Source organism: Myotis nattereri, assembly GCF_964212035.1.
Source record: "Myotis nattereri genome assembly, chromosome: 3".
Lineage (NCBI taxonomy): Eukaryota > Metazoa > Chordata > Mammalia > Chiroptera > Vespertilionidae > Myotis > Myotis nattereri.
The window spans coordinates 30,902,291-30,924,660 of NC_138077.1; the positions used below are offsets into that span (position 1 = coordinate 30,902,291).

Genomic DNA, 22,370 nt, shown 5'->3' on the forward strand with positions numbered 1-22,370 from the left:
CTAGTGTCAATTGCCTCTTCATAGTAATCTTAATTTGAAAACAAGATCCACTACAGTCAACAGTCATTATTTGCCATCAAATCATTAAAATGTTACTGGCAAAAGAGAGAACTATGTTAAAAGAGAATTATCTTAAAGAGAGAAAGATAGAACTCCAAAAGAGAGCTGTCTTAAAAAGCTCACTGGTAGCACTGGCGTGTTTGGAAAGTATACGTTTATATGTATTTGTATATGTGTATATTTATACCTATTTGCCTGTATCTGTGAGATTGTATCAACACTCATCTGTAATACCCAAATAAGACATATAAAATGCTTTTCCACCCCTAAACCCCTTGGAATCCCCTGAGAATCTGCCACCTGAAATCCTTTTACCACTTCATGACAACCCAGAGTTAGCATACCTATAATGACCTTTTCTTGTATGCTATTTTACTACTTGGTTATATTTTCTTTACAAAAAGTTCCTTGATTTCTTTCTCTAGGGTATAAAAATTATAGTCTATTTTGTAAAATTTCCTTTTAAAAATTGCACTACTCAGTTTTTTCATATGGATAGTTTAATATAGCCATATCTTTTACATATTTGATAAAAGTAATTTGTCCTAATTTATGAAATAGGCAATAAAATGTTCATCTCTGTGAATATAGTAAGTCAAATGTGTGAAAATTATTTTATGACTGTTTGTCATAGCTGCTGGCCTACTGGTACGAGACTGAAACCGGCATTAGATGAGTGGCTGAAAGCTTCTCCATAAGTTGGTGTCCAGTAGTAGTGCCTTTTAAGGCCATTGGAGACTTCTGAAAGATACACACGTCCATCCACCTCATACGGCTGCACATCGGTATCGTCTGGTCTTAGACGGCCCATTTCAATTAAGTTTGAATATGCCTAATATTTTTAAGAAAAGAAAAACTATATCATTAAGAAAATAGTTTATTCATTTTACAGTACTTAAATTGGCTGTGCTAATTTGCAGTTTATAATAAAATATTCTGAATAACATTGCTGAATTTTTATACTTTCTAGGTATTGTAATGAGGTTTTTATTCATTTAATTTCACACAATGAAATTAAAATTTTGTAAAACATTTCTAATATATTAAGAGCTTTTTTAAAAAAAAAAAAAATAACTCCTAGAGTTACCAATTCTCTGTACACCACTTTTGTGGACTGAAAAGTCCCATGGTCAAAAATGTCAAGTCCCACAGAGGTTCTTAAATGAAGGAGGAAGGCTATTGTATATGTCCTTGAAGATCTGATGATAACCAGGGATCCATTTCTCAGAAAAATTAAGCATAGATTTTATAACTATACGGAGTTCATGAACTTGCTGAAACTAATCTACAGATTTAGGCTAAGAGAGATAATCCCCATAGTATTAGATGCTGGCCTGGCTGGCTGCCTAATTCTATCTTCATTGTAGAAATTACTTTGCATATTGCTTATGGATCATTGGTATCTGTGTAAGGGTGTTATACAAGCGTGTTAAACTGGTTTATCAGTAAGGTTGCAATTATAGAGAAAGGCAAAATTTAGACAGTAAAAGATTTTAAAGTCTAGCTTCATTCTGCTTTAGTTTGTCATTATTAGTTGTAAACTCAACTTAGCTTCTAGTATGTGATCTTTATATTCATACTAGAGGCCCGGTACATAAAATTCATGCACAAGAGGGGGGTTGGTAGTATCCCTCAGCCCAGCCTGCACCCTCTCCAATTTGGGACCCCTTGGAGGATGTCCGACGCTGGTTTAGGCCCGTCCTAGTCAGACATCCCTCTCACAATCAGGGACTGCTGGCTACTCATGGCTTGCCTGCCAGCCTGATCCACCCCTAACCACTCCCCTGCCAGCCTGATTGACACCTAACAGCTACTCTGCCGGCCTGATTGTCCACATCTGCCGTCCCCTGCTGGCCATATTGTGACCATCTCGTGGTGGCCATCTTGTGATGATGTTGCACGACGTCACCTAGGCTTTTATTATATAGGATGTAGCACTTGATATCCTGCTATTTCAACCAAACTTTCCAGTAGCTAATTTTTAGGACAATGTTAAAATTTATCAAAACTTGTAGCGCCTCACTCTACTTTGTAATCATTCCTAATGCACTTGTAAACAATGTAAATAATTATCTCTCTCTAGATATACATATACTAGGGGCCCGGTGCACGAAATTCGTGCACTGGGTGGGGGGGGGGGTGTCCCTTAGCCCAGCCTGCCCCCTCTCACATACTGGGAGCCCTCAGGCGTTGACCCCCATCACCCTCCGATCGCCTGATCAGCCCCTTGCCCAGGCCTGACGCCTCCGCCAGAGGTGTCAGGCTTGGACAGGGGACCCCCATCTCCCCCTGATCACTGGCTCTGGCCCCCGCCCAGGCCTGAGGCCTCTGGCCCAGGAATCATGCCTGGGCAGGGGACCCCCATCTCCCTCTGATCGCTTGCTCCACCCCCCGCCCAAGCCTGACCCCTCTGACCCAGGCTTCAGGCCTGGGCAAGGGGACCATCATATCCCCCCAATCCCCGGCTCCGCCCCTGCCCAGGCCTAACGCCTCTGGCCTAGGCGTCCTGCCCAGGCAGCGGGGACCTGCAGTGGCAGCGGGGGGTGCCGCGATCGTGGGCTTCGCTTTAGGCCCAGGCAAGGGACCCCTAGCTCCTGGGACTGCCAGCTTTGACCGTGTCCAGCTCCCATTGCTGGCTCCACCCCTACTTCCTGCTATCACTGGCCAGGGCGGCAAACGCGCCTGATTCTCCAATCATGGCTGGGGGGCAGGGCAAAGGCAGCCCCAGGGCCGCCTTTGCCCTGCCCCCCAGCTCTTAGCTACCCCCTGGGTTTCAGGTCACTGTCAGTGGCAGGGGGCTTCTTCCTGCTTTCCCTTTCGCCTCCCTGCATTGTGCCTACATATGCAAATTAGCCGCCATCTTGTTGGCAGTTAATTTGCATATAGCCCTGATTAGCCAATGAAAAAGGTATCGCCGTACGCCAATTACCATTTTTCTCTTTTATTAGTGTAGATATTTTTTAATAAAGGAAATATGCAAATTAGGCCAGGACACCGTAATGGGTCACGACCAGACAGGAGGAGGTTGCGCAGGCAGGTGAGGCCCAGAGGAAAGACAGAGATGGAGACAGACGGGGCTGGCAAGCTGCTGCGACCCGGCTCGGGCGGCCCCCCAGTGCTGGAGCGGACAGGGACAGGGGGGCTGGCCCGCAGCCTCCATGACCAAGCGCAGGCCTGGAGAGGAGATGGCGGGCCCACCTTCTGCAGAAGCCGCACGGCTCCCTCCTGCTCCCGTGGGCACCGGCGGTTTGCTTCCACCTCTCGCAGAAGCTGCATGGCTCCCGTGGAAGCAGCACTGCTCCTGGCAGCGCGTTGCGGTTCCCACTGGCTCCCGGGGAAGCGGCAGGCAGCCTACTGCATGTGATATCGCACAATGGGCTACTAGTAAGTAAATAATATCTGATATCATAGAGAAGACCCTAGAAAATACCTTCAGTAAGAAAAAACTTACCACACATGTAGCCTCATCAAAGTTGTTTCCCCAAATGTAGATATTAGAGAGCGTGGGATTTGTTTTCATTGACTCTGAAAGTGCAACCAGTCCTTCTCCCTGTATGTTGTTGCTGACTATTGACAACCTGTGAAAAAACAAAAAGTAATAACCTGGAAACTGGTATTTCCACAAAAAAGAGAATGCCTAAGTTAGCAACATTTATTACAAACAGCTTATTTTGTAGTCTCACAATTATTCTTAAATATGTTTACTGTAGTAGTCAAAATACTATGTATTTCCTCAGATCCAAGAAACTTAGTTTTCTGCTTGTATGCTTCATGCACCTAGTAGAGTTGCCTACATTGTGGAAATCATTTTATATTATTCAGTAAATGTTTGGGGGTGGATTACAGATATATCTTTGAAGATAAAAGTCATCCAAGTAATACTTTCTTTTTTTCTATTCTCACCTGAGAATATTTTTTTCCATTTTTTTCCCCTTTTAGAGAGAGTGCTAATGGAGGTAGGGAGGAAGGGAGAGAGACACTGATGTAAGAAAGACACACTGATTGGTTGTCTCCCACACTGCACTCGCCCTCACCGGGGCAGGGATTGAATCCGAAATCCTTTGGTGACCAGTCTGACACACTAACCACTGAACAACACCAGCAAGGGCAGTAATATTTTCTTTGACTTATTCTTCATTTTAGAATTCAGGTTAAATAATGTAAGCAATAAGAATATTCTTATTCATTTTAAGCAATCATAACTAGAATAAAACAATCTAATTTTTAAAAGTACTTTTGAAAATTAGAAATTGAAATGTTTACTGCACACTTAATATTATGACAGTTTAGGAAATTAGTATCATGAATCTTAAGAGTTAAGTGGTTTGATGTTACATTTAAGTTTTCTGTTATAAAATACAAACCATACTAACGCTTTAAGGCTCCTGTTGTGTGAAGCAAGAGTTTCACTGAGACTATTTGCTCCTGCATTTTCTATTCTGTTAAAAGAAAGATCTATTACTTCCAGGGTAGTGTTGCTTTTCAGTACATCAGCCAAAAACACCATTCCATCATGAGTTATTTTATTGCTGGGAAAGGAAAAATATGTAGTTACTAGTGAGCGGCCTGGTGCACGAATTTGTGCACATTGAAATTAATTAGAAGAAATATTTTAATATCACTATTCACTCTTTATAATAGAAGTGTCAACCAAATTCACGATATACAATGACAGATAAAAACACACGTGTGCAATTGGCCCTAGCAAGAGCTTTATATGTATCACACATGCATGAGTCAACTTAGCCTTTTATATATCCTATATAATAAAAGCCTAATATGCTAAGTGTCCAGTCATCGGTCGTCCGTTCAACCAATCAAAGCATAATATGCTAATAATATGCTAAGGCCACTCAACCGCTCACCATGATGTGCACTGACCACCAGGGGGCAGACGCTCTGACCGGTAGATTAGCTTGCTACTAGGGTCCGGCTGATCGGGACTGAGCAAGATGGACCAGACACACCCTGGAGCCCTCCCGCATCCCTCCCCGGCCCCAATCATGCACTGGTGGGGTCCCTTGGCCTGGCCTGTGCCCTCTTGCAATCCAGGCTGAGGGACCCCCTCCCAACAAGTGCACGAATTTCATGCACTGGGCCTCAAGTATAGAATAAACTTGCTTAATTAGACCTGCTTTCGAATGGAGCTAAACTTTTCCCAACCCAGTGAAGCACCCCAACTTCTCTTTCAGGTAATTGTCAGCAACACAGCAGTAAATATCAACACGAAACACATTATTGTAGATCATGCAGGGAGAACAAAGGGTAAAATATTTAACTGCAGCAGTGTTTTACTATATTCTGCGCAGTGAGAAAACCTGAAGTCATTTTCAAGGTCCATCATTTCTTCTTTTCAGTCAAGTTTCTAAACTTTCTAAATCTCCGTTTTCTGGCTAATGAAAAGAAAATAGGATTCTACCGAGTCTCCTATCTGCCTGCTCCAGGACTTCTGTGAGGATCAAATGAGATGAGGCACAGGAAAACGCTTCACAGACATTTGGTTAAAGTGTAAGATGTCTGTACCTGGCTATAAAGCAAATTGTGTTCCTGGGGTGAAGAAACTCCAAGGAGGCTAGTCGCTAGGAAGAGGAAGCCGGGCGATGCTACATGATGTCATTACCTGGTGCCCACAGCAACCATTTCTGGGCTTGGCTGGGCAGTGGGCTGCATTTGTGCCAGGGGGTCTCAGCAGCGTTTGCTACGATTTGGTGGGGTGTCACTCCGGGGTGGTTGTGGGGCCTGTGTCCTACTTGGGGGAAGCCGAGTGTTGGTTTGTGGGCACCAGATCCATAGTGCTGTTTATTGTTAAATGGCCTGTCGCTAGGGAGAGGAAGCCAGGCATTGCTATGTGACATCATTACCCGGCGCCCATAGCCATTTCCAGGCTGGGCTGGGCTGGGCTGTGGGCCGCATTTTGTGCCATGGGGTCTCGGCAGTGTTGGCTGTGATTTGGTGGGCTGTTGCTCTAGGGTCCACAGTGCCATTTCTCTGTAAATGTCTTGCGTTGAGTGTCTGCCCCCTGGTGGTCAGTGCATATCGTAGCGACCGGTTGGACAGACACTTAGCATATTAGCCTTTTATATAGAGAGATATTTGAAAATATGAAGTATTATTTTTTTTAAATATATTTCTATTGATTTCAGAGAGGAAGGGAGAGGGAGAGATAGATACATCAATGATGAGAGAGAATTATTGATCGGCTGCCCCCTGCATGCTCCCTACTGGGAGTTGAGCCCATAACCCAGGCATGTGCCCTTAACTGAAATCAAACCCATGACCCTTCAGTCCGCAGGCCAACACTCTATCCACTGAGCCAAACTGGCTAGGGCTGAAATATTATTTTATTCATAGAACATACTTAAAAACTTACAGAGTGATAAACAGTACTTTCTATTTCTCTAAATATTTATTTTACTCAATTTCCAAAAAAGTTAATGAAAACTTGCCATAAAATGTTGCTTCCATTCTGATTTTCATAATTAAGTTGCTCACTTAAATTATTAGGTGATTAATATCAGCATAAACTAAATAAATTCTAAGGCTTAGAATAAAAAGTTGACAACAGTGGTTATGTTTTCTAATCTTTGGAATTAGTGTCTAACAAAATATACTATATACTATGAATGTTGACATAGATTATGCCCATGACTTGAATTACTTACTGTATAAATTATCACCTACCAGCTGACATCAAGGTAGCGCAGGCTTCTGTTCAGATATAGTGCATCACATAACTGTTTTAGGCCAGAATTTTTCACATTATGCTTACTCATGTGTAGTGTAATAAGACTGTGATTTTCCTTTAACATGTGGCCTAGATGAACTGTGGACTCTTCCTAAAAAATAGATAAAATCTGTTTTTCTAAAGTATAATTTTGAAGCAGTGGATGTTTGTTCCGAACATATACTAAAAATGTTTTTTTTTTTTTTTTTTTGCCATAAATGATCCTCTTTACCTTCTTTGCCACAAATGATATCTTTACTGTCTTAGAACAGGTAGCAGGCACTTGCAAAATGCAGTAACTAAATGATGTAAAAGAGGCTAGTTAAAAAAAACATAATAATCACTAAGAAAAAGAATCATTCCAGAAGGAAAAAAATCAAACCAACTGGTCTTACGATGTAGTGAGCGTATTAACTCCCTTACTGCCGTCCACTCAAGTCTCTGAACTGTTCCTGACCCTCCACATATTCCTAAACTTTGTTCTTGATCTCCTCTTAATAGTAGACAAGATATAAAGACATTTCTTAGTCTCCAGCCTATTTTAAAAATACACCCATTTAAACCGACTGATATATCCGATTCCTCCCTTTTATAATCATCCCAAATGTCTAAATACCATATATCTTAATCTTGTTTTCTTGTCACTGGAAGAGTTTTTTAAAAATGTATTTTATTGATTTCAGAGAGGAAGGGAAAGGGGGAGGGAGGGAAGGAGGGAGGGAGGGAAGGAGGGAGGGAGGGGGAGAGAGAGAGAGAGAGAGAGAGAGAGAGAGAGAGAGAGAGATCAAAGATGGGAGAGAATTATTGATCAACTACCTCCTGCACATCCCCCACTGGGGACAGAGCCTGCAACCTGGGCATGTGCCCTGACCGGGAATCAAACCGTGACCTCTTGGTTCATAGGTCAAGGCTCAACCACACTGGCCAGGCTGGAAGACTTTTTTTTTTTTTTTTAATATATTTTATTGATTTTTTACAGAGAGGAAGGGAGAGGGATAGAGAGTTTGAAACATCGATGAGAGAGAAATATCCATCAGCTGCCTCCTGCACACCCCCCACTGGTGATGTGCCCGCAACCACAGTACATGCCCTTGACCGGAATCGAACCTGGGACCCTTCAGTCCGCAGGCCGACACTCTATCCACTGAGCCAAACTGGTTAGGGCTGGAAGACTTTTTTTTAATTCCAAAATATAGCTGCTCCCAGGCAAAAGGTATATAACTTCAATGAGGATTTGAATACCAAGCATTTCAAATTTTTAACAGAATCAAAATGTATCTTAAAATGAATGGACCCAAGTATTTTCTGGTCCTCTTGAATGATTGTTGTATTTTAGTAAGTTTTATAGTCACTAAAAATGCTGACCACAAATATGATAACTATGCTTTAATTATGTAAATGTGCATTAAGAAAAACTTTAAAAGTTAAATGGAACCACACAGCAATAGCACATGAGCTTTATAATAAAATTTCCAAACGCTAGCTTTACCTTTTACTACCTATATGACTGGGCAAATTATTTCATCTGAGTCTGTTTCCTTTTCTGTTAAATAGGTGATATTATACTTCCCACCAAAATTAAATAAAGTACCTGCACAAAATAAGTTCTAGAGAAAACTGCAAAGCATTTACTCCTTCAATATTCTATAATCCTGTGTCTGGTATGCTTATATTATTGTTTTGACAATGAAAAGATATACCCAAGGGGAAGCTGTAGTTACCATCCTAAGAAATGCAAACTGACCCCCTAGGGCAGCAGTTGCCAACCTTTCGGACCACAGGTTGGCGACCGCTGCCCTAGGGAGTCCAGTGTTGCTGTGTGTGCTGCCTGGAATGGAGGACATATTAAAAACACATTTGTGTTGTACATCTTGATGGCATTTTTAGGTCAAGAAGTTTCAAAGAGAGGACTAATGTCAGAAATAGTAAAGGTTGTTTTTTTTTTTTAGCCCCATTTACTAAGTTTGTGACTTAATTTGCCTAGGGTGGCACCTGGCATAGATATTTGTCTAAGCTCCCCAGACAGTGAACAGGAAAATCCTTAAATGAAATCAGTTTGCAGGTTCACATTTTGGAACTGCAACGTGTGAGGCCCACAAGCCAGTTAAGAGGAGAGCAGGGCTCAGTGAGAGAGGGCGGGGACTGCCTTGGAGAGGAAGAGAAAGCAGAGTGTAGCTGACTGCCCAGAAGCTCCAGACTGAGAGTAAGGGCCTGGGCTTTTAATGACTCTTTTGGGGTGGACTGGGGAGTAATGAGGCCACTCAACATAATATGATTTCATAGAGTTTAACGTTTATTTCCTTGGGACCTTTAATCCAGAAAATGGTTAGCCTTCAGATCTGTCATGCCCTCAATCAGAGAACCTTCCCAGCTACCTCTCGTCCCTCTGTATTGGTTTTGCTGCCCTTCCACATGCTCCCAAGGTCCCCTAACCATAACACCCTCCAAACTTGTTGATCTCATCCCATGTAGACGAAAGCTCCTTGAAGACAAGGGCTGAGTGTATGTCTGACTTCTTTTTTTTTCTTTTTTTCTGACTTCTTATTCTAGCATCCAGCGTTGTGTCTGGTTTAGGGTTACATTCAAATGTTTATTTTTAAAGGTGACTTTAAAATATATTTGTATTGATTTCAGAGAGGGAGAGGGAAATAGAAACATCAATGATGAGAGAATAATTGATGAGCTGCCTCTTGCATGCCCCCTACTGGGGATGGATCCTGTAACCCAGGCATGTGATCCAACTGGGAATCGAACTGTGACCTCCATCTGGTTCATAGGTCGATGCTCAACCACTGAGGACACCAGCCTGGCAAATGTTTATAATGAATGAATGAATCACCAGTGAAGCAACTCACTGAATGCTTACTTTGAGTCAGATACTTTGCTGGTCTTTTAAAGAAGGGTGCTTGTATTTGAGGATTCTGTGTTTGTTGAACAGATTAGGTTTATGTACGTGAAGCAATTAACATGTAAAATTCCAAAAATTTTGATACAGGAAAGTGCAGAAATGATTCAAAGGGAGAGATCTATGCAGACAAAGAATGCAAAAACATGAATATTAAAAAGTATTTTAAGAATATAGTTAATTCTCACCCGGCCGGCGTGGCTCAGTGGTGGAGTGTCAACCTATGAACCAGGAGGTCGCAGTTCAGTTCCCAGTCAAGGCACATGCCCAGGTTGAGGGCTTGATCCCCAGTGTAGGGCATGCTGTAGGCAGCAGATCAATGATTTTCTCTAATCATTGATGTTTCTATCCCTCCCTCTCCCTTCCTCTTTGAAATCAATAAAAATATATATATATATTTAAAATATAGTTAATTCTCAATGACTCATACTAATGGGGAACAATGACATAGATAATTTAAAGACTAGACAAAGTACTTTGAAAATTTTTTTAGTAGATATTCTGTTTTTGTTTAGACCAATAATAACATGAGTTCTTCTTCACTACTTTTTTACAACTGACAAGAAAGGAAAACCACCTAAAAGAATGTTAAGGGGCAAGAAGCCTTGAAAGTAGGACCACATTGTGTGTCTCCAGCATGCGGCTTACCTATAGGAGCAAGTCCAGACTTCCCAGACTGCTATGCACACGCATTCTGCCATGATTACTCATGACTTTAAAGATGTAATGGTTCAGTCACCGCAATATAACAAAAACAAACAGTAAAACAGTTCACACCCGCCTTATAGTCCAGCCTTTAAAACTTTCATCTTTTATTCTTTCATTGTAACTACTTTGCCCCTCACAGGTTTACTCACTGAGAATTTGAGTTTATGAAAAGAAAAAAAAATTATATGTTTGCTGCCTAAATAAGCAACATTTAAAACATATTTAGCTTTAAGACTCGTATCAAGAAGTAATAATTTTCCTTTAAAAGATTTTTTTTTTATAAATAGTTTACATTCTAGAAATAATGCATTTGTGAACCTTGACATAACATTCAGTAAGCAGTACCTTCATTTCATTCACATGTGGTAATATTAATTACTGTTACTCGGGATACATACCTGCTCACCATACAGTATAGGTCGGTTTAGGTTTATTGCTTTAATTGTCTGGTTCTGAGTTAGGACTGTAGCAAATGCTATCACACTTTGCATTCCCTAAAAACAGATGAATTCTTTAAGGAAACTGACAAAATATATAAATTAACCTCCCTATAAATAAATATTTCAAGATTGGTAATCTGATAAATGAAAATTGTGGCTTAAAAATGTTTAAGTATTTCCTGCTCCTTGAATTATAGATTGACCAAATTCCGAAATGAACTGTTATGCTCTTTTCTCCCTGCCCTGACACCTACTGATAACATGCATGGGGAGTTTCAGTCTCCGAGAATCTGCTAGGGTGTTTGCCTCTAGGTTTGCTCCTAAGCCCTCAGATACACATGTGAATCCCAGCTAGGGCTCTGTAGACTGAGAACGCCTGTCCTGTGCCAGCATTCTTTTATAGTCACACTTTAAGTGTGCGTGGCAGGAAAGGGTTACTCATCACATTTCCACCGCTCCCACAGGCCTCCCTCTCTACCTTATTGGGTCGGTCTAATCCTCCCCATCTCAGTGATGGTACCACCACACACACCCAGCTATTTTGCCATAAAACCTGTGCTTCCTTTCACTCCACCAGTCCTCTTACCCTCCCATCCAGTTAATCAGTAAGTCTTACAGATTCTACCTCTAAAAAATGTCTCAGATTAGGGAACCTCTGTGGCCACCACCCTACCCCCATCTTTGTCCTCACTGATCACCACGTGGACAACTGCAATAACTTCCTATGTGGTCACTGGGTTTCCTCTTGCCACCCTCTCATTCTTCACAGAGAAACCAGAATGATCTTTTCAAAGCACCAATCAGATCATGTCACCCCTCAACTTAAGGCCTTTCCATGACTGGCATCCTACATAATAAAAGGGAAATATGCAAATTGACCTTAACAGCAGAACGACTGGGAATGACTGGTCACTATGACACAACACTGACTACCAGGGGGCAGATGCTCAATGCAGGAGCTGCCCCCTGGTGGTCAGTGCGCTCCCACCGTGGGAGCTCTGCTCAGCCACAAGCAGGCTGACGGCTGCCAGTACAGCGGTGGTGGTGGGAGCCTCTCCTGCCTCCTTAGCAGCACTAAGGATGTCCTACTGCAGCTTAGGTCTGCTCCCCGCTGGCAAGTGGACATCCCCTGAGGGCTCCTGGGCTGACTGCCAGTTTAGGCCTGATCCACTGGGGAGCAGGCCTAAGACAGCAGGTGGACATCCCCCGAGGGGTTCCAGACTGCGAGAGGGCACAGGCCGGGCTGAGGGACCCCCCAAGTGCACAAATTTTTGTGCACCGGCCTCTAGTTTATAATATAATCCCCCCTGCTTCCCATGACCCACATTTACAACCCACACAACCTTCGTTGAAACTGGCCCCTATAAACCTCTCCACCTTCACTGTGAGGCACTCTTTAAACTCCTGTCCAGCCACTGTCTTTTCAGTTCTTAAAACCTGCCAGACTTCATATTTCATTATTCATGTTCCTCCCTCATGATTTTACCATCAATCTGAACATCAGTTTTAGTATTATTTCTTATCCTCACCCAAGGACATGCTTAGAGAGAGGAAGGGAGAGAAAGAAACATCAATTAGTTGTCTTCCATACTCCCCCAACCGGGGACCGAACCCAAAACTCAGGTATGTGCCCTGACCTGGAATCAAACTGCAACCTTTTGGTGCATAGAATGACGCTCAACCAACTGAGCCATTCTGGCTGGGCAGTTTTACTATTTACCTAACATTTTTCCATTAAATCAACTCTTTAACTTTATTTTAAAACTCTGAATCACTCCCAGCTGAGCTGGCTCAGTGGTTGAGTGTCCACCTATAAACCAGGAGTTCTCAGTTCAATTCCTGGTCAGAGCACATGCCTAGGTTGTGGGCTCAATCCCCAGTAGGGGGCGTGAGCTAATTAATGATTTTCTCTCATCATTGATGTTTCTAACTCTCTCCCTCTCCCTTCCTCAATGATATCAATAAAAATATACTCAAAAAACACACCTTTGTATCACTGCTGTAAATGGAAAACCATAATCCCTTGAAATAAATAGAAAGCATCTGCAAAACATGTACATAAGGATTAAAATTACCTCAACCTGTAGCAGTAATACTGCCTCCACCACACATGGGGAAGTACTAGCAGAGTCTCTATATTGGACCCCTCGCCTGGAATGTTCTGCCATAGACCTCTCCGAGGCAGTTTTTCCTCGTCTTTCATGACTCCTAAATATTACTTCCTCAGGTCTTAGGCAACCGTCTATCATGCGAATTACCTCCTCCCCATTATAAACAGTACCTGGCCATCTTCATAGCACCTTTCTCTATTTGTTTATTGATATTTTCCCAACTAAATATAGGCTTTAATAAAGAAGGCAGAGACCACATTCGATGCGCACTTGTATCCTTGGAAGCTAGGATTGTGACTGTTACGTGTAGAGGGTATAAATTGAATTAATGCTTCTCCCAGAGCCAGACTGGCATCTACTACTTTTTAAAGCTCCAGAACCTATTATTCCTAGGAGCCTCCTGAGCCATCTTATTGTTTTTGTGTCCCAGTAATTTTCGTTAATCTGTACAACAGGTTCCCAACATTAGGCCTCCAGGTCTGAAAGCATGTTGAGAAAATGAAGTCTGGAATTTGAAGACATGCAAAACCCACACACCTCATCATCAGGCCAGTGGAAGGCCCAGAGCAGTTTTTGGCATCATTTTAGGTCTTTTTTAAAAAAATATATTTTTATTGATTTTAGAGAGGAAGGAAGAGGGAGAGAGAGTTAGAAACATCAATGATGAGAATGAATCACTGATTGGCTGCCTCCTGCACACCCCCCCACTGGGGATCGAGCCCGCAACCCAGGCATGTGCCCTTGACCGGAATCAAACCTGGGACCCTTCAGTCTGCAGGCCGATGCTCTATCCATCGAGCCAAACTGGCTAGGGTTCATTTTAGGTTTTTAGGCTACAACTACTCACTTCAAAATGTTTTCAAAAGTAAAAAATTTGTATCATACTAATAAAGTAGTATTTGTTTAATTAAAATGAATACAGTCTTTTTCTTTTAAAATCCCACACAGGTTAAGAAGGTTTGTGGATGGAAATTTAAGAAGATTTTTATTATACTGGAAATTCTTCTGTAATGTCATTTACAACAATCTGTTTTATTAAGTAAGCACTATTATGCCTAGGTTTTCTGAGGTTTTTTTTTTGTTTGTTTTGTTTTCTTAAAGCAGCCTTTTCTCCGATATTAGACATTAGGGGCAAGTCTAGCCATTCATAATGCTGTCATTTAGCTGCTCTCTATGCTGGTTTCCAGGGAAAAGGATCCATTATCGGGGTGATTTTCTCATAACCAATTTACTCACCAGGTCAGTGTCACCCAGATCTAACTTCTCTAAGGATGAATTTATTTGTAGCATTGCAGCAAAACACATTCCACCTTTATTTTCAACTTTGTTTCCAGTCATTCTTAGGTATTTCAGAGTTGTATTTTTCTGAAAAGGGAAACAGTCAAAACTTGGTTAAGTTTTTAATCCACAGAAATTCAGAGTATATGAGTTAGGTGACTATTTTACTATTTGCAGGCTCATCAATTATTCATGGGATAGAATTGGATAGTCTTTAAGGGTGACATTCAATTTCCCATAATAGATAAAATGTAGTTTAATAGTAGCTCAGTAGAAAGAACACCCAGGAAACAGATGCTAAACAATAACCACTAAATAAAGCAGACTTTTAATAAACTTTCTTTTCCTTGGAAAAATCTATAAATTTATCTTCTAAGAACATTATACCATTTTTTTTTATTGAGGTGAAATTTACATAACACAAAATTAACCATTTAAAAGTGTACAATTCACTGATTTTTAGTATATTCACAGTCATCACCGCTAGCTGGTTGCAAAACCTTTTCGTCAGTCACCCCCAAAGGAAACCCGGTGCCCATTAAGCAATCAGTTCACTTTTAAAGATCTAGTTCTCAGACATTCTCAAAGTTTAATTCCTTCTCTCATTCTACTTTTTGGATAACTTTCACAAAGAAAATTACAGACATTTCATTGTCCTAATGAATATTAGGACATGTAAGTGCAAATAATTGTCTTTAAAACTAATTCAAACTCACCACCTTTATTTAACACTTGAGGCCCAGTGCATGGATTCGTGCACCAGTGGGGTCCCTCAGCCTGGCCTGTGCCCTCTTGCAATCCGGGACCCCTCGGGGGATGTCGGACTGCCGGGATCAGGCAGAAACCTGCAGTCCGACACCCCTGAGGTATGTAGCATTGTGTGAAGCAGCAGGCGGTGGGGAGGCCCAAGCTCGGGCGGTTATTGCGCCACTCCTGCTCATCCTGCCCCGCTACAGTAGCGCTGCCACAGAGGTGTGAGAGGTGATCAGTTGAGTGGAGCTCCCGCTGTGGGAGCTCACTGACCATTGGGGGCAGCTCCTGTGTTGAGCATCTGCCCCCGGTGGTCAGTGTTCATCATAATGACCAGTCGAACGGTCGACCAGTCGCTTAGGGTTTTATATATATAGATTGTACTGAAGGTTCTACACAGGGCCATCAGGCAAGAAGAAATTAAAAAGGCATCCAAATTGGAAAAGAAGTAAGTAAAACTATCTCTGTTTGCATATGAAATGATCTTATATGTAGAAAATCTTAAGGAAGCCACACAAAAAGGAAAAATCTGTTAGAACTAATAAACTTCAGCAAGACTGCAGGACACAAGGTCAATATATACAGAGTGGCCAGATTATTATGACCACTCCATCAGTACTTCGTTGGGCCACCTTTTGCCTTCAATACTGCGGCAATTCTTCTTGGCATTGGCTCCACGAGATGTTGAAAGGTGATGCGAGGAATCTGACACCATGCCTGATGAATAGCACTGTCCAGTTCTGTGAGATTTGATGGTTGTGGAACCAGCTGCCTGATGGCTCTTTTAACTTCGTCCCACAAATGCTCCATTGGATTGAGATCTGGCGATTGTGGGGGCCACCTAAGCAAGGTAAAGTCTCCCTCATGTTCTTGAAACCACTCCTGCACAATACGAGCACTGTGGCATGGCGCATTGTCTTGTTGGAAGAAGCCATCTCCATTGGGATACGCCATCAACATGATAGGATGAACTTGATCAGCAACGATACTTAGGTATGTTGTGCTATTCAGGTGTTGTTCCACACGAATTAAAGGGCCCAAATCATGCCAGGAAAACATGCCCCAAACCATAACACTACCCCCACCAGCTTGAAGGGTTGTACTTATGCATGTGGGGTGCATGTTTTCATGCTGTTTCTGCCAAATTCTCATTCTGCCATCTGCATGATGGAATTGGAAACATGATTCATTGGACCGCATGACTTTTTCCAATGTTCGACTGTCCAATCCTTGTGTTCCTGTGTGAATTGGAGACGTTTTATCTTGGTAACTGCAGATAGCAAAGGTGTTTGAATAGGTCTTCGGCTTCCATATCCCATACAATGCAGTGTATGGCCAATTTGCCTACAAACGTCAGGTGGTCACAATAATCTGGCCACTCAGTGTAAAAAATCGATTGTATTTTTATACATGAGCAATGACAAATCAAAAAATTAAATTAAGAAAATTCCAGTTACAATAATATCAAAAAGTATAAAACATTAGGAGTACATTTAACAAAAGAAGGTCAAGACTTGCACATTGGAAACTATAAAGCATCACTGAAAGAAATTAAAGACCCAAATAAACAGAAACTCTCCATATTCAGGGACCAGAAGACTTAATATCATTACGATGGCAATACTCCCCAAACTGATTGTAAGATTTAAAACAATTCCTCTCAAAATCCCAGGTGCTTTTCTTGCAGAAATTGATGAACTGATCTTAAAATTCATGTGGAAATACAAGGAACCCAGAAGAGCCGCATGATCTTGAAAAAAGAACAAAGGACTCACACTTCTTGACTTCAAAACTTACTACAACACTAGAGTAGCTGTGATGGTGTGGCCCTGGCACAAAGACAGGCGTATACAGATTAAAAGAATAGAACGGAGAGCACAGAAATAAACCCTCACATTTATAGTCAACTGATTATCAACAAGGGTGTCAAGACAATTAGGAGGAGGAAGAATAGTCTTAACAAATGGCATTGGGACAACTGGATACACCCACAGGTAAAAGAATGAAGTTAGGCTTCTAGCTCAAATCATATACAAAAATTAACTCAAAATGGATCAAAGAGCTAAGTCATAAAACTGTTAGAAGAAAATAATTGTAAATCTTCGTGACTATAATACCAAAAGCACAAACAACAAAAGAAAAAATAGATAAACTTAACTCTATTAAAATTTAAAAATGTTGTGTTTCAGCCGAAACCGGTTTGGCTCGGTGGATGGAGCGTCGGCCTGCGGACTGAAGGGTCCCGGGTTCGATTCCGGTCAGGGGCATGTACCTGGGTTGCGGGCACATCCCCAGTGGGAGATGTGCAGGAGGCGGCTGATCGATGTTTCTCTCTCATCGATGTTTCTGACTCTCTGTCTCTCTCCCTTCCTCTCTGTGAAAAATCAATAAAATATATTTTTAAAAAAAATAAAATAAAAAATAAAAAATAAAAATGTTGTGTTTCAAAGGACATCATTAAGGAAGTGAAATTAAGGAAGCCTGCAGAATGAGAAAATAGTTGCAAAATACACATTTGATAAAGGACTTTATCCAGAATATAAAAAAACTCTTATAATTCAAAAGGACAAATAATTCAGTTTTAAAATGAGCAAAGAATTTGAAGATATTTCTCCAAAGAATATATGTAAATGGCTAAAAAGCACATGTAAAGATGTTCCACGTCACTACTTATACTAGAGAAATGTAAATCAAAACAACCACAAAACTTCTTCATACTCTCTAGGATGGCTAAAAAAAAAAAAAAAAAAAAAAAATAGTACCAAATGCTGGTGAGGCCATGAAAAATTGGAAAACTCATTTATTGTTAGTGAAATTGTAAAAAGGGACAAACCATTTTGGAAAATGGTTTAGCAGTTCCTCAAAATATTAAACAGTTACCAAATGACCCACAAATTCCACTCCTAGGTATATAGCCATGAAAAATAAAAACTTATGTGCTCACAAAAACGTGTAAATAGTCATAGTAACATTATTCATTAGAGACAAAAAGTGGATACCCAAATGTTCATTAACAGCTGGATGAACAAAATGTGATATGCCGATACAATGAAATACTCTTTGGCAATAAAAAGGATGAACCTTGAAAACATTATGCCAATCACAAAAGGCCACAAATTGAATGATTCGTATACATGAAATGTCCAGAACAGGCAATCTATTGGTATAGATGGGAAGAGGGGTAGTGGCCGGTGAGTGGGGAGAGAAGCACGGAGAGGGGTTACTAATGGGTACAGGCCTTCTTTTGGGGGATGACAATGCTCGGCAAGCACTAATTATGGTGATGGTTGCCCAACTCTGTGACTATATTTAAAAAAACACTAAACTGAACACTTTAAAAGGGTAAATTTTATGTATGTGAACTATATTTTAAGCTACTTTTAAAAATGAGTTCAAAAGTGCTCAGATAATGTTCATATTTTAATAAATTGAAGTGTAATAAAAATATACATTCCCACAATATTAAAATAATATAAATTCACATTCACATTTGATTCTGTTAGTTCTAAGATATCAGAAGTTAAAATTCCCAAATACAATGTTAGGTACATAAATACTTACAAGTAGTGCTTTAGCAATCAGCTCTCCACCTTTGGGCCCAATATCATTAAACATAAGATTTAAATAAATGAGACTGTGTTGTTTCTATAATAAGGAGAGAAAAGAAACGGTTAAACATGTATTATTAAAAATCAATAATGTGTGAGCTGCTTTATTTAAGTAACAGTGTTTATGAAACAGAAAATCTTTATAAACCAGAAAATCTGAAAGTCTAGCAAAAGAAACTACGATTAAGGGGGAAAAAATCACTATTCTTATTTAAACATAAATATAATTGCAACATAGATGAAAGAAAAGGACTATCTTCAGTTTTGACCAATGATTCAAAGTATGAATGTGCTTTGTATATTTAACCGTGGTGTACAAGTTTGTAAAAGATGACTCAGCAGCTCTAGTTACCAGCTCTACTGAAACCAAATGCACAAATGGATTTTCAATGTATTTTAAGTGTTGTAAATATATCACCGTCAGGACTTGACATTTTGCAGAACTAGCATTTTGTGGGTGTGCCATTAGACTTAGAGGTTTCGCTAAAGTAGAACTAAGAATGTCTTGAAGATTTTGTTGCATTTTTATTTGTGATTGCTGAGAATAACATGGTTTCTTCATTTTTTTAATCTTCACCTCTGCACTTGCATTGTGCACCATTTCATGGGTATGAGAATTTTAAGATCATTTTAAACTCACTAAAAGTGCTTTTAGAAGACGAGGTTGGGATAAGTAGTTACAAAATTAAAAAGCCAATATAAGGAAGAAATTAAAAAAAGATATATACAGCTTTAAACAGTTTATTTTCACTGACAATACAGACAAACGTCTCTTTGCTGGTCTTCTGAGGCTAAAACAAGGCCTTTTCTTTAAGTACAACCTCTCTGATTAGTGGACCACACTGTCTTTCTTACATAAAATGCAACCATAATGCAGAATTTCAGTTTGGGTGTCTCCAAAGTGAATCTGCAATAAAGGGTTAACTTAGCATGCTCAAACCCTGCACATTCCAAAGAAAGGAGTGGTTCTTAACTGACCCCTGAAAGAAAAAAAAAGAACATTTTGTAGTAGAATAATACCTGAAGCAGTTTTGCAGCATAGTACAAACCAGCATCACTTATGAGGTTATACCTAACATCCAAACCTGAAGAACACAGAGGAATAAAAGCTGGTGTGCCTTATAATGGATTCTTGAAAGCAGGAAAATAAAAGCACGGGCAGCCTAACTGGTTTGGCTCAGTGGATAGAGAGTTGGCTGTGGACAGAAGGGTCCCAGGTTCAATTCTGGTCAAGCACATGTCCTCGGTTGCCGGCTCGATCCCCAGTCGGGGGAGTACAGGAGGCAGCCAATCAACGATTCTCCCTTATCACTGATGTTTCTCTGTTTCCTTATCCCTTTCTCTCTTAAATCAATAAAAATATATTTTAAAAAATAAAGCTCTGTCTTGAAAATTTGTTTAAAAATTTTTGTTTTTGTTTAAAAATTTTTAAAAAGCAGGGGCAAAGATTCTTAAGGAGGCCATAATTATAATACCAGAGGCCCAGTGCGGGGGTGTCCCTCAGCCCAGCCTGCACCCTCTCCAATCTGGGACCCCTTGGGGGATGTCCAACTGCCGGTTTAGGCCCTGAGGAATTGGGCCTAAACCGGCAGTCAGACATCCCCCTTGCAATCCAGGACCACTGGCTCCTCATCATTCACCTGCCTGCCTGCCTAATGCCCCCAACTGCCCTCCCCTGCTGACCTGATTGCCCCCAACTGCCCTCCCCTGCCGGCCTGATCACCCCTACCCCCCTGCCAGCCTGATCTCACCCTTAACTGCTCTCCCCTGCTGGCCTGATTGCCCCTAACTGCCTCTGCCTTGGCCCCTACCACCATGGCTTTGTCCAGAAGAAAGTCAGATGTCCAGAAGATGGCCGGTCCACCCGGTCTAATTAGCATATTACCCTTGTATTAGTATAGGTATGGACCATACCATTAATATATGGATTCGTCTCTAAAGTTTTAGAAAGAATTAAAAAATCTTCATTTGTTAGTCTTTCCACTGGCATTGAGTGACTGTTACCAGCGAGGTTTAATGTGATTCCTCTTGATCTGTTAAAATACAAATAAAGTCAGTAACAAAATAAAACGATTTTAGTTTTCATGTGTAAATAGTAACTTCATGGATAGCATTTATCAGAACCAAATATGTACAGCAATATAGATTTACATCAAGTCACTTAAAACTACTAAATATTCCACAGATTTTGCTAAGCACATTAACAAATACTATATAACCTAATTTCTCTCTCTCTCACACACAGAAGTATCCCCACTTGGTATGTAATGACATTGAAGACTCAATGATTTGTATAACGACCAGCAAATAGGAGTTAAGGACAAACCTGGAAACCCAGAGCTGGAGATTGCTGGTCTAGTGCTCTTCCCAGTATACTCCCCCACCTCCAAGACCACTAACAGTGACCATCAACTACTTCTCTACCTCAAGACCTACTCACAGTGACCATCAACTACTTCTCTACCTCAAGACCTACTCACAGGGACAATCAACTACTTCTCTACCTCCAAGACCTACTCACAGTGACCATCAACTACTTCTCTACCTCCAAGACCTACTCACAGTGACCATCAACTACTTCTCTACCTCCAAGACCTACTCACAGTGACCATCAACTACTTCTCTACCTCAAGACCTACTCACAGGGACAATCAACTACTTCTCTACCTCCAAGACCTACTAACAGTGACCATCAACTACTTCTCTACCTCCAAGACCTACTAACAGTGATAATCAACTACTTCTCTACCTCAAGACCTACTAACAGTGACCATCAACTACTTCTCTACCTCAAGACCTACTCACAGTGATAATCAGCTACTCTGAATCAAAAGACATGTCCATTTTACCAAGCACTTGCAAATGGCTTTGAAATCACTCAGTATTCCAGGATTTTCACACAGATGAACATCACAAAATATTATTGATATAATCAAGTATTTTTCTTCCTTACCCCTTTTTGATTTCTTCATCCACTCCTTTGAGTTTTTGCAATATAAAATCATTAACTTTCTGTGAATTTTCCATACATAGATAAGTATAAAGTTGCCAGAGGCTGTCAATAGGTCCTGGAGCTTTTGAGAAATAAATGCATTATCATTACCCTTCATCACATGTTAATTACCCCCGAGTCCCTCCTTCTCCGCAAATTGCACTTCTTCCAAAGATATGAATGTGTATGTACAGAGTCAGGTGGGGAAGAAAAGGAGACAGAATTAACAGAAAAAGAGGAGAGAAACCGAAGTTAGGAACCAGAGAGAATAAAAATGCTGTTTGGAGACCAAGGTCCACAGAAGCACCCACTGAGGGTGGGCACACACTAACTTGGAAGTGACATAAAAGGAGAATTTACCTCCATATGTAACCGGCCTGGTAGCTGAGGAAATAATGCCAGAGAAATTAAATATTTTGTCCAAACTCATGCAGTTAATAAGGGCAGAGTACAGAATCAAACTGATTCCAAAGTTTCTTTTCCACCCTGCGACAGTGGGTTAAGGCAACCCTAGGTTTCTTATAATGGCTTCATATAAAGACAGTTTTAACCGAGAATCTACATTCAAAAGGGATCTGATTTATCACCAAGTCCCTTAAGCTGCTTCGATACCCTCTCCATACTCCGTGCGAGTTGATGGCATCTTGGAACACAGCTCTATTGCTTCTTCCTAACACTGAGTTGAGGCCACAATCATAGAAACAAGCTCTTCACGTCTCCTGCCTTGGAGCTCCCACAAAAAGGGGCCCAAGAAGAGCACCCAGTCACCCTCCCAGAGACCGTAAAAGCAAAGC

The 22,370-nt window shown here is 40.9% G+C and overlaps 1 protein-coding gene across 2 annotated transcripts; it reads right to left on the reverse strand.

The window, feature by feature from the left end:
* Window positions 1–550: 550 nt before the first annotated feature.
* LRRC34 (leucine rich repeat containing 34) lies at window positions 551–22,153 on the reverse strand (the record flags this gene model as incomplete). 2 transcript variants are annotated; one of them, XM_081086982.1, is made up of 10 exons in its annotated part: window positions 551–892; window positions 3,512–3,638; window positions 4,434–4,589; window positions 6,742–6,896; window positions 10,796–10,891; window positions 14,185–14,313; window positions 18,538–18,621; window positions 19,605–19,669; window positions 20,499–20,617; window positions 21,538–22,153. In XM_081086982.1, the coding sequence occupies 10 exons, from the start codon at window positions 21,609–21,611 to the stop codon at window positions 689–691; spliced, it is 1,209 nt and encodes a 402-aa protein (XP_080943108.1). In that variant the 3' UTR covers window positions 551–688. The 2 variants fall into 2 exon arrangements, with proteins under 2 accessions (XP_080943108.1, XP_080943109.1); XM_081086983.1 differs by lacking the exon at window positions 10,796–10,891 and having other exon boundaries at window positions 21,538–21,611.
* Window positions 22,154–22,370: the final 217 nt, after the last annotated feature.